General features: G+C 43.2%; 1 protein-coding gene across 1 annotated transcript; it reads left to right on the forward strand.

Annotated features, from left to right (window-relative positions):
- The first annotated feature begins 443 nt into the window (after positions 1-443).
- On the forward strand, positions 444-9,169 carry ptger2a (prostaglandin E receptor 2a (subtype EP2)). Its single transcript, XM_080519665.1, has 2 exons — positions 444-1,308; positions 7,235-9,169. The coding sequence occupies exons 1-2, from the start codon at positions 487-489 to the stop codon at positions 7,520-7,522; spliced, it is 1,110 nt and encodes a 369-aa protein (XP_080375791.1). The 5' UTR covers positions 444-486; the 3' UTR covers positions 7,523-9,169.
- Positions 9,170-12,912: the final 3,743 nt, after the last annotated feature.

The raw sequence follows: 12,912 nt of genomic DNA on the forward strand, positions 1-12,912 counted from the left end.
ACAGTATTTTTATATTTTATTAAGAAAAAACAATTGATGAACATTATGGCTTTTTCCTTTTAATGTTATTTCAAGTTTCCCTCTTTTCAGTTTCTGTCTGTTTATTCAAATAATTTAACTGTGTGGTTATTTATGTGTATTTGTTTTGTCATGTGTCACTTTTGGCCCTTTGACCTCCCCTGCTGTGGACTCTAGTGGTATTTATGGCCAGGGATCGTCTTGCCCACTGCTGCAGTGCACTCTGCAAGTGTGTTGCCTAACGAAACGAAGGCGGGAACAAATAGTTCTGAAAGTTATCTCTCACAGGTACTTGGTGTATAATAAATCTGAAATCCGTTGCATAATTACAGCTCTAACTCTCAGGTATTGATGTGTTTCTTTGCAGGATGGCTGCGGACAACGACTTAGATTTGTATTCTTGACATACTTTTGGAGGCGTTGACCAATTTCTCGGAGTGAATCGAGGACGTTTTTTTTTCACCAGCGATGGACGTCCAGGACGACCCGTGCCACAGCAAGCACCACATCGACTCCACCAAGAGCCCCATGATAAGCGCCATCATGTTCGCCGCCGGCATCTTCGGCAACGTGGCGGCTCTGGTCATCCTGGAGATCAGGCGGCGCAGGGACATGAAGGCCGGGGGCACGTGGCGGCGAGCGCTGTTCCATGTCCTCATCACGTCACTGGTGGTCACAGACCTGGCGGGAACCTGTCTGATCAGCCCCATCGTGCAGCTGTCCTACTCGCGAAACACCACCCTGATCGGGATGTCGCCGGAGACGAAGAGCGTGTGTTCGTATTTTGGCGTCAGCATGACTTTTTTCAGCCTCGCCACCATGTCCCTCCTTTTGACCACAGCGTTGGAGCGATGCTTCGCCATCGGGTACCCGTACCTGTACAGCCGGCACGTCACCAAGAAGTGTGCCTACATCACCATCCCCCTGCTGTTCGTCATGTGCACGCTGTTCTGTCTGCTTCCGTTTGTGGGATTCGGTAAATACGTGCAGTACTGCCCCGGCACGTGGTGCTTCATCGACATGAACCCGCAGGCGCCCAAGGACCGAGCCTACGCCAACCTGTACGCCTCGGTGATGCTGCTGCTGGTGCTGGCCATCGTGGCGTGCAACTGCTTCGTGGTCTACCAGCTGTTCAAGATGTACCAGCGCCGGAAAAGGACCGGCTCGGTCATGGTGACTGCCAGAGCCCACAGCGATCGCAGGCAACCGTCCATGGCGGAGGAGGTGGAGCACCTGATCCTGCTAGTCTTCATGACCATCATCTTCATCATCTGCACACTGCCTCTGGTGGTAAGAGCAGATCCCTGCAGATTGCACACATCAGAGAGTCTACTTCATTTGCACACGGTGAAAAAAATCCCCAAACTGTTGAATGCAGCGTTTCTCCACATATCTGATCTGAACTCTCCCCGTCTCCGCTGACAGTTGAAAACCGTGAAAGCACAGACACTGTTATCAGAAAAAGAAATCAACAGCCGACAGTGATGCGGAGCTGTAACTGTATCGCAGCGTGTGCACTTGTGGCATTCAGTGAAAAATGCAGCTATTCTTAAACAACACAATAGGCTGTTTGGTGGCTCTGATGGTAAATTGCAGGCAGGAAGCAGAGCTGACTCAGCTGCCTATTGTAGTGCCACAGGCATGTTGAAAAGTGGACCAAAAATATGGGTCCAGTTTGCTTCTTCTACGTCATTATGAAACAAATAGATAGGAATTCAACAGTTATCAATGAAAAATCTTTACGATGGAGTGAAATGGAATCAAAATGAGCTTCTGTTATGTGGTGAACAACTCCTACATTTAAACATGGGCACGAACCACAATTTTATTGAGACATGTAATTGTCAGAGGAAATCATGGGAGCCGACTGCATGATTCACATACTGTCCCTGTGGGACTATAAAGGGACGTTCGGAGATTCCAGGATTTGATCAGTAATGTCATCAGGAAGCGATCTGGATTGTGTCCCTAACGACAATATCAAGGTATCTGGCTCTGTCACACCGAGCAACCACGTACCAAGTACGTTTGCTGCTGATGACAACTGCGAGGAACCCAGTCGTCATTTACTGCTCCTGTTCGAGGCACGTCTGACGGATGGCGGTGGCATTTTAAAGTGACAAGACATGGATCAGATAAAACATAGACCTGATGAATACCTGCAGCCGATGTAGAGTAGTTCGTGGAGCGAAAAGCAGTTTTTTTAGTCACAGAGTTGAAGTTGAGGAGCAGAAACTGCACCTTTTTATAGATCAAACTGCAAATGACTCATCACATTATCCATTACGGCGTCTCGGTACGACTCCTGTTTGAAACCACACGGGGCTTGGCGAGTGTCACTTTGGACTTCTAAATGGGAAATCAATAAGTTTCCCAGCAGATATGATGTTGTGCACTTTACAGCGGTAATGGCTCGGCGTGGCCTCCCGCACGCTGCCGGGTCTCGGTGGGGGCTTGAAATGCAGACTCATGAGCTTCTTCTGCGACTCGGCTACCAAATCCAGCACCCCGGCTCAGTTAATAGCATTCACAGCAACGCAATCGCAGATGCTGCCAAGACAGAAGCAACTTTATGAGCTGGAGACTTTTCGAGAGTCTGTTTTGGCAAAAAAACATTTTGTTGAGTGTTTGTCTTGTTTTGTCACATAGAAACGATCCAACAGCAGTTTATTTGTCTTGAACCCGACTCAGTGTAGCAGTGGAACGACTTCTTTATGCAGCACTTGGTTGCTGTCAGAGATTTTTCCTTCAGCTTACGAGGAAATCAAGTTTCTGAAAGCAAGGAAAATCAATTTTTGCTGTCTGAACAAGGAGTAAACAACTACAATACACAGTAAATGAGGGAGCAGTTTTTTCAGGATTTCTTGACAATTCAGCTCCTATATAAACAAAATAATATATAAATATACACATAAGTACTGCAAAATTATGTAAAATGAACACCTTTTACTTCAGGGATGCAACAAACAGTTAAAATGTGAATATAACAATACGATCACCTGCCATTTTATTAGTTACAGTCCTATGTGATTTAGTGGAAAAGCCCAGGCATGCATTTTATCTTCACAGACATCCAAGAGATTGTATTTTAACCAGATGTCTAATCTTAGCTGTGTTCATGAGAGATGTCCACGGGATCAGAATATTGAAAACACCCCAGTTTATTGTAGTTTGTTTCAACATCATCATAAATCATAACATGAAATCCAGGAAGTATTCAGTCAAAATAAAACACCAACCATTAAATTCCCATCACAAAAGCAGAAGTGACAACAGAGCTGTTGTCCTGGATCACGTTAAACTGAACACGTGTGCCCAGTGAAGTAGCAGTATATAAAGTATTAGTTGTTTTTTTTAGGGTTTCAATGAGAAAGAAAAAAACTTATTTTCAACATTTTGCATTTTAATAATGTCACTGTACTTTAGAGTTTGTGTTTTGCATGGTTGTGTCTGATGGCGTGACGGGTCGCTGGTTTGACCCCCGCCTGTGCGGTTGGAGTCTTCTGATGTAAGCAGGTGGGGGACACTTTCTAATGTGGCTTTAAGCACTTCGTCATCTGGAGCCTGAACAAAACCGATGACTCGGTACAGTGAGGTGAAACAAGGGCGCGCGCGCACACACACACACACACACACACACACACACACACACACACACACACACACACACACACACACACACACACACACACACACAGAACCCTCACCTTAGCCCATGTCTTCCTTCACATACCCAGTGACCTCAGCTTATCTTCACAGGTCTCTTTTTGTTAATTACATCATCAAATTCAAAAGTCAGATATAAAAGTGTAACTACCTCACAGCCTGCTGTTATCGGCGTGTCTCCACTTGATCTCATCTCTTCATATTTCCACAAAAATGCCACAATAACTCATTTGGCAGATGCAGGAGCCCATTTTACCCGCCGTTGTGCTTTCGCTAATTAAACTGCGAGGTTTCTGGTCATCCCTTCACATTTCTTATTCTACAAATGGCTTTTCTCACTTTCCTCTGCACGAATAGGCTCGGGTGGAGGATCACTTTTGAGTATGAAGCTGAAACCGCCACATATTTGGAAACAAGTTTTAAATATGTGTTTACAATGGTCGCTTTGTCAGGTTGATGCAGCATATTTGGATTTTTAAGATAATATTTTTGGCTCAAGCAGCAGTTGTCACATTTAATGTAATTAAATATTTCATGGTTGCTAATCAATTGTCCACTTAGAAATGTAGATTAATACAAAACCAAGTTGACAGATTGAGCTCAATGTTGTCACACTTATGAGAAAAGTGCAGAATCTTCATTGTCATCCTAAAATATCTTAAGTATTATGTTAGCACAGTTTCAGTTGCAGGCTCCGATATAAATATAACGTCTCTGTTGAGTGTGTAAACTCTGTTGTGTGTTTATTCACACTTTACAACTAATGGCTACAAACCAGACACCTGCTTATTGTGGAAATGTTTCACAGATGTCTTGGAATAACAAATAACAAATCTTCTGTGACTTAAAGTAAATACCCTGATCAAGGTAATAGCAGGATTTAGGGAAAGTGTGGCTTAAACATCGATCTTCAAGGAGTTCCACCTTCCAACATGGTGAAGCTCACAACGGATGCATAATTAATGAAGCGCTTTATATAAACACATACTCGAGTCCAGCCCAGCAATGTGATACCACGATTGGGGGTCAAGACCACAAACACACACACACACACACACACACACACACACACACACACACACACACACACACACACACACACACACACACACACAGGCAGGAATCAGATTACACTCTTCTGCTGATATCGAACGGATGTTTCCATGTGTTGCGCCTCTGGTTTTGTGATTGCATTAAAAGCTGAAAGCGCCACACATGGTTTACATCAGGAAAAATGAGAAAGTGTGATGACGAAGGCGAGACGGGCTGAAGAAAGGTACAGTAATGGAATTAGTAATGGGATTAGTCCTTTTTTTATATGAACACAGCAACAGGATAATACCGCAGATTAAGCTCTCGCTGTCTCAGACTCACTTATTTGCTCAGAACACACCTTAATGATTTAAAGTGTTGTTGTAGAAAATGAAAGTCAAACAGATGGCCGTGTTCGCAGCCCTCCCAGACTCCACACATTAACACTTTTATTGCACATCCTGTTGGTGCTCAGAGGGGAGAAAATAATGATCTCGCAGCGTGAAGCACACCTCACTGCTTGACATGGTAAAATGATCTCTCTAAACACGCGATTCTGGTAAAAACACCATTTAGAGGGACGGTCAGATTGGAATGAACAATTCAGCAGTGGAATTTACAGGTTTTCTTCTGGCACTCAAGTTTCCTCCAACAATCCAAACACATGCGTTTGAGGTTATTTGGTGAGTTACTTTATTCGTGAATGGTTAAAAAACACAAGTTAAATTAATTAAACCTTATATCAAATGTTTAAATCTCTCCGGGATTTAATTTTAAACTTAAGATTTCTTTGTTCTAATCGTGCCGATACCAGAAACCAGCAGAATATAGTTGTTGCAATAAGCAAACAGTGTAATCGTGTGACAGTCACTCTTACATTTATCATGATCTCAGCAAGTCTGTTGGTTTTTAAAGCAGATTTTAGAAGAAAAGCAGAAGAGAAAGAGAGTGGTTATTGGGTGATGAAGAATTAATAGAGAAGCTAAATGAAATCACTGTGAGGAAGTGAATAAAAGTAGTGTTTTCAGGGAATAGACTTCTTCTGGTCAGGTTTTAACAGCATATTGTTCCTATGAGAGCCCAAGAGAGACGAGCAGCAGGGATTTCTAAACCTGTGAACTGGTCATAGCTTCCACGGATTGTATTAATGTGCTGGTTCCCGGCCTTGTGAGCATCAGCTGAGGGAATTTACTGCCTCCTCCTCCTCCCAGCTAATAACATGTAAAATGGGATTTCACTGGCAAATTCAAGCTGCAGGAGCTAATCAGTGAAAATCAGCTCATTCCTGACTTATAAACTGACTGACTTCATTTTTCTTTCTTTTAAAAAAAATAAAAGGTCAACAGCTTTGTAATATAGCTCTTTTTGATTATTGTGATAAAAAGCTGATTGGAGGAAGATTTGCTTTGGTGGTTCAGGGTTGTAGTGGAATGCACCTGGGAGATGCTCATCTCGTTCCAAAAATATATAAGAATTTGACATTCATGGTTGAATTTAATACATCAGAGAGCAGAATTCTTCCATTAGTGCAGGAGTGAACCGTGAAGATGGAAATGAATGACGGTATTGATGACTGCGGTACAGTCCTCAGTATCAGTGAAAGATTTCTCTATTAAATGTGAGTCTTGGTGAACTTGCTCAGCTGGATATCAGCATGGGAACCTGGATTTGGCTCCGCCTCTCCTCGAAACCACTAAACACACACATGTTGGCATGTTGCCTGACATGTTTGCCTTCTGAATAGCAAACAAAATGATGAGGGGAGCAATTCCAACATCCCTTTTGATTCATTGCTGCACTCTCAACATCCCGTCAGCGAGTGGCGGCGTTATCAGCTCGGAGGAGGATAAGATCAAGGAGGGGGCGTAACACTTCAAACATCAAACCTCAAACATCGTTTAACACCCAGGCTGAATGCTATGCGGTGTTCTCACTCAAGTAAAGCTATAAAACTGGTGCCTTAATGTTTGACTGAGATATTAAATCTGAAAGTATAGGGCCAACTGTCACAATTACATTTAAAAATCTTCACAGGGAAGGGCCAAACTCAAAGAGGTCTCGTCATGATTCCACGGCTATGTTGCATTCTCAAAAGTGAAAATAAAACATAAGGTCATAGTTCAGTGGACTCTTGTTCTTTGACCACAGAAATGTAATCAGGTTACTTCTGCATAATACTGAATGTTTGTTTCGAAGCTTAAAGGCGCAGCCTCACGGGAATCTTGAGATATTTTGTTTATGAGAATGAGAAACCGAAGCTTACTGCCCACCGGCCGACAGCTGCAGTCTGCACGAAGGCCTGAAAAATGTGACATTCACAAAACTCTATAAAAGAGGAATTGGTTGGTGTCCATTTTTCTTCTCTTTGCTCCCATAAGACGGTCCCCTCCTTTCTGCAGACGGTTTAACTCAGGATTTATAACCAGGATGTTCACTTAGATGGACTCTGCTGCTGCCATTGGGATTATGTATTGGGATCTAATTTAATACACAATTTATACTTTCCTCCTCCTCCCAGATCCGAGTGTACATCAACTCCACGCAGATCCGCAAGGAGTCCCACCCCATGGACCTGATCGCGCTGCGCTTCATCTCCGTCAACTCCATCATCGACCCCTGGGTCTTCATCCTGCTCTCCCCCAGCGTGCTGCACTTCTGCTGGGCCTCGATGGGCCGGGCGCCCCTGGCCCTCCCCAGGGGGTCGGTGTGTAAATCCTCCATGGTGAAGGAGAACACGACTGCTAACCTGGAGCTGTCGCGCTCAAAACTCTACACACAGGACTCCCATGCTGCGGAAAGTGTGTGACCGCGTTTTGCTGTAATTTATATTTATTTTTCCCAGGATTATAACGGGTGTTTTCCTGTCCGATCACTTGAGCTGCAGAGGTCTGCCCACAATGACCTTATCAGTTCACTGGGTGTTTTCATTCAATTATGGCCCTGATAAACAACTCCAAGCTGCTCGATCGGCTGTCGGGCGCCCGAGGGCGTTTCCATGCATTTCTAACATTTCACCCTATTTATTGCATGCTGGAGGCAAACTGACTCCTCTGCAGTTTGTCGTTTTTAATTCGATGGCTCCGCATGTCAACTCATTTGCTGCTTGTGCATTATCTCAGTGAAGCAATTCAAAAAAGGCGGCTGATGCAAATGAAATACAGAGACTTCAGTATTGGATTGCTTTTCCTATATTCTGAAACAAAATTATTTGTATCTGTCAAGGCACCACATCAAAAAGGTTCATTTCGCCTGAGGAAAACAATGGCACCACTAAACCTGCCTGGAGTGAAAACGATCGTATCACCCTGCTGCATCCTCACCCCAGACCTGAACCTCCACTCTGCTTTCCTAACCTTCACTCCCGCAGAGAGGTCAAAGCCTGGAGCGGCTTGGTGGCGAACAAGATTAAACTCTGATTCTGATTCTGAGTTTGTACCGACGGTCATTTCTATTATATATACATGTAAAGGATAAGATAATATGCAACATAATGTGATGCAGATTATAAGACCCGCGACCAATGAAATGCTAATAATGGAGGAATCCTGTCATCAGGCATGAGTCACTTGTTTGTGGCTTTATTCTTCCACAGATCCTCATTTGGAGACGCTATAAGAGGACCAACGTTAACACGATACACATTTGTAATGCATTGATTTTTACAGCTAACGCGGGAGACGTTCCCATTGGTTTATTTCAGGTTGATCATTAAAACGCTTTGCTACAAAGACAGTGATGTCAGTTTTAAAGTAGCTGCTAAAACCAGACTGACTACTGAGTTTACTGGAAGGAGAAGCAGGTAGTTTTTTTTTCCATGATGTTTGGGAAAATAAACAAAAGAAAAGCCTGGTCGCTTTGAAGATCTGCTGCTGCGACAGCAGATTCTCCTTAAATCAAATTAAAATGGGGATCAAGCTTCTAGCATGAAAATAAGCTACTAAAATGATTTTGGCGGTCTCTCTGCATTCAAATCTCACGAGAATGAAAAACACTTGCAGCGAAGGAGCTGGATTGGGTTACATAATAGTCTGGGTGTAAACGGAGTGCTGGGGAGCGGGTCGGTGTGAGAAAAGAGCCACTGACTTTATTTCACTATTGTTTTGTGAGAAAAGCAGTTTATTGCCTGTTGTTGTTTCTGAGTTCAGCATCGAAATGTTCAATGTTTACAACAGTGACTTACTGCTTCCTGCCACTGTGTGTGTGTGTGTGTGTGCGTGTGTGCGTGTGTGCGTGTGTGTGTGTGTGTGTGCGTGGTGTGTGTGCGTGAGAAAGGTGGACAGCAAATGAAATGTACTCATGTGGAAGCAGAATCTACCTATGTCTTGGATGTCTTGTACTCTGTAATCAAGTACTGTACATGAACCAAATGCACTGAGTGTGTGCGTGTGTGTGTGTGCGTGTGTGTGCGTGTGTGTGCGTGTGTGTGCGTGTGTGTGTGTGTGTGTGTGGGTGTGCGTGCATGAGAGAGTTTTATGTTATTGTATAAATAAACATCTCATCCACAAAATATCTGCTCCCGCTTTGTAACCTGACACACACACACACACACACACACACACACACACACACACACACACACACACACACACAGTTTGTGGATGGTTTCCAGATGTGGAGTCAGATCTGTCAATTTAACTGTTCCTGCTCATCGCCCTTGAGTCCGAGCTGCTGCCTTCACGTGTTCCTGTGGAGTTTTTCCCGTCACATTTCTGATGTTTGATCATATCGGCCTTGGCGATCTTGAGCTGAATACATGCAGGAAATCATAGAAAACTACTTCAACAGAAACCCCACTTGTTTTGCAATCTGTCTGCAAACCTCACTATCTACTTGATTAGGCAAAAACATCGAGGCACATTTAGCAAATAAGGCAATTTCAGTGGATTTCCTGCGACACAAGTGTTTGTTTTCCCGTCTCTTCCGTGGATATGCACTTAAACCTTTTCAGAATAAATATGCTCGTTGTAACTCGACTGTGGTTTCCCTTCTGTCAGCCGCACGATGTGAACGGAAGCTACCGGTAGAAAGAGGAACTTTCTATTCTTTCTATTGTGTCTCGGCGTGTTCCTCCCCCTCTCATCGTGAGCCGGGGACTCTGAGATAATTCAATTGATCCAAAGTTATGATCCCAGGTCGGACATTAAACGCCATCACCCATTCAAACATACATCTCTCCTCTCTCTCAAGCCATTCTGCAGATTAATTTTTCTCCCTCTCTCTCTCTTTTCATCTCTAATGAGCGAAGAGCCTGTTGGCATCAGGACCTGCTGTTGACTGATGGTTTTGGTGTATTAAAGTGCTGCCATGCAGGAACCAAGCAGTCGAATGGAAATACACTTCTCACAATATTCACAATACTGTCCTTTGCTTGAGTCCAGAAATGTTCTCTTTTTACACCTCTCTTTTTCAAGACAGATTCAATACTTTTCATTTCAATTTTTTTTGCATTTGAGGGACATTTATTGCTCCGTCGGTGCATTTTCATGTCTTCTTGACATGGTGCGTTTATTTGCAGTATTTTCAACTGCTACGTTAAGACAAGATGAATTGCAGCAGAGTGACAAAATATCAAAATATAGAGTCCTTTTTGTCTTATATGTCAGAAAACAACTTATTTTGTACTATAAATGCACCAGAGAAGTGTTTTTTTAAAACATATTTTATGGGCTATCTAAATTGACTATATGTGTAAAAGTGAGTACATTTCATACATGTATGAACATTAGTTTGTGTAGCTATTTGTGTTTATTGTGCATTAATGTCATTTATGTTTGACTGTAGTGTATTTTAATTGTTTTCTTTTTTAATAAATTGTTTTGGTTTTATTTAAAAGACATTTATTGTGTTCAAGCCAACAATGTCAGATTAATATGACCACTTCTGTGTCAAGCACATTTCAGATTCTGTATTTTTTCTTTAAAGACATACTCAATGAAAAATCTTTACTTTTTTACTATTATTCAAACTACTACTATTGTCCTTCTTTTAATGTATGAGCTTGTGTGAAAGTTTTCATTGTGGGTTTTTGAAAAAGCTGACAACCTGTGAGTAAAAATAGAAGGATTAAGTTGACGTAGGACTTTACATCACTAACATGCTGAACATGCTGGCTCTAATTTGGAGATACGTATTGAAATACGCCTCATGAGTGTTTGCTAACGGAGATGTTATTGAAGAGTGTAAAAAATAAAAGTGCAATACAAAAAACAGACGTTGCCTCAACAACCTGCAAGCTGAAGCTCATCAAAAATCAAGGGCCTGCAGGTAAACCGGTCTCCCTTTCAAAACTTCCCTCATTGACGCCTCCAGAAGAAACACCAACCAGCCACAAGTCGTACGTGTGCCTCACCCTCCCCTGTTCATTTATTCTCCACGCTAAATCATTACAGTGCAACTGACTAACCAGACATTAGGGCGCTTTTGGCTTTAACTGAGTTTATTCCATCTCACTGAATAGTTGATTAATCAACCCTGTCTGGTTAATCAGATGATCTCTGGTCGTGTCGTGAGTTGATGAGATCAGAAAAGGAAGGCAGGAAGGAGTTTGCCTGTGTGCTGCGTCTCAGTCCTGATGGCAGCGGCTGATCGGGAGATTTACAGCAGGACGGGCTGATCCCGCTTCTCGTAAGCGATTCCATTACTGGAGCTGAATTAGAACATGGATGGTTGCCAGCTCATCCAACAAAACATGGCCTGTTTAAAGCCATTGGTAAAAAAAAAATCCCCCAAAGATTTCATTACCTGGAAAGTCGTCTCAGACAACTCAGCACTCGTTGAGAGTTAAAAGATTTCCATGGGACAATGGGCGGGTTTCCTGTGACGGCGGGGCAGTGTACAAGTAATAGCCTTTTAAACTGCTTCATTCATCATCAGATCTTTTCTGAAACCACATCTGGCCACAGTGTGAAGACATTTGAAACTGCGCTGTTCTACTTTGTTCAAGAGCTTCGCCCGTCCTCGTCATCGAAATGCCACTTAAAGAAAGAGAGAGATTAGAAGTGTGGGGCCTGCAGAGGGGGGAGTATGAGGAGCCCCAGATGTCTCCAGGCAGGTTGTGTTTTCACCTCTGACGCAGTCAGAGACTCACTGAAGGACGCCGTCGTCTTTATCATGCTCTTATAACAGCAGGAAATGTTGAGATTACGGCTTCTGCTCAGAGTAAATAGAGATTAGCTGCACTTGCTGAAGACACCTCAGCGGTTATCAATCGGAGCAGAAGGATAAAGAATAAAACGTTGTCAAATATCAACTTCAGCCTGAAGAAAACCATTGGATTATTGCTGTTGGTGTATTAAAAGCCTAGACACACAAGAAGAAAAGCAAACAGAGACTGAAATGTGACATTTCTGTGAGTTTAATCCAGCTGTTTTCCCACAGATTAACGGAAACAACTGATTGGGTAGATTGAATGCTGGCTTTCAGAGTTTTGAGGCTGAACTTAAAGCAGTTATCAGACTGACAGTTGGAGTGCGGTCTGTTCGACATCAGGATGTTTGTGCGTTGACTTGATTCTCAGTACAAAGGTCCTTCCGCTCTCAGAATGGATATCAGTCCTTGGCCTCTAGAAAAGGCTCCCTGCCTCTTCTCACATTTGTACTTTTGCATCGTTCCTGCCATGAAGGAAAAAGACACCAACTGACCTTTTTCTGGCTTTGATTTACATTTATCATATCAACGGAGCAGCTGCATAAGCAGAGACTTTGTTTCGCCTCCATGATCCCATTTCTGTCTTTTTCTCTGCGTCGATGACTGTTCAGAAATCTGACAGGAGACGTGTATTGATCCTGAAGAAGAGACAAAGGAACGGAGAGCGAGAGGAAGGCCTGAGAGGGGACAGATTTCTCCTCTCACCTCCCATTATGAAACCATTTCCTCCACAGACCACAGCGAACTTCCTCTCCTCGCTCGCCGTCACAAATCTCGCGGCTCATCGGCAGAATCACTGACGACACTGAAAACATGGGGGCGATTGCTCAAGTCGTAAATGTCCACCGAGACGCACAGATGAGGGCTTTTCTCAACGGGAGAAGGACCGTATGGACACCCCATGACTGATAATCACACGTTGTGTGGCTTAAAGAGATGCTTAAACATCATTGAAAACATACATGAACGTCCACACACGCATTGATGAATCAACACGAGCTTCAGGCTGGGTTAACCAGCCTGGTTTTATCAGTCTTAAACCAAACACTG

Source organism: Blennius ocellaris, assembly GCF_963422515.1.
Source record: "Blennius ocellaris genome assembly, chromosome: 24".
Classification (NCBI taxonomy): Eukaryota; Metazoa; Chordata; class Actinopteri; order Blenniiformes; family Blenniidae; genus Blennius; species Blennius ocellaris.

What these genes read in the sequence shown, in the direction of transcription:
- ptger2a (XM_080519665.1), top strand. Translation starts at nt 487, where the DNA reads ATGGACGTCCAGGACGACCCGTGCCACAGCAAGCACCACATCGACTCC. An exon ending in TCTGCACACTGCCTCTGGTG is followed by an intron (nt 1,309 to 7,234) that starts GTAAGAGCAGAT and finishes TCCTCCTCCCAG; the next exon opens with ATCCGAGTGTACATCAACTC.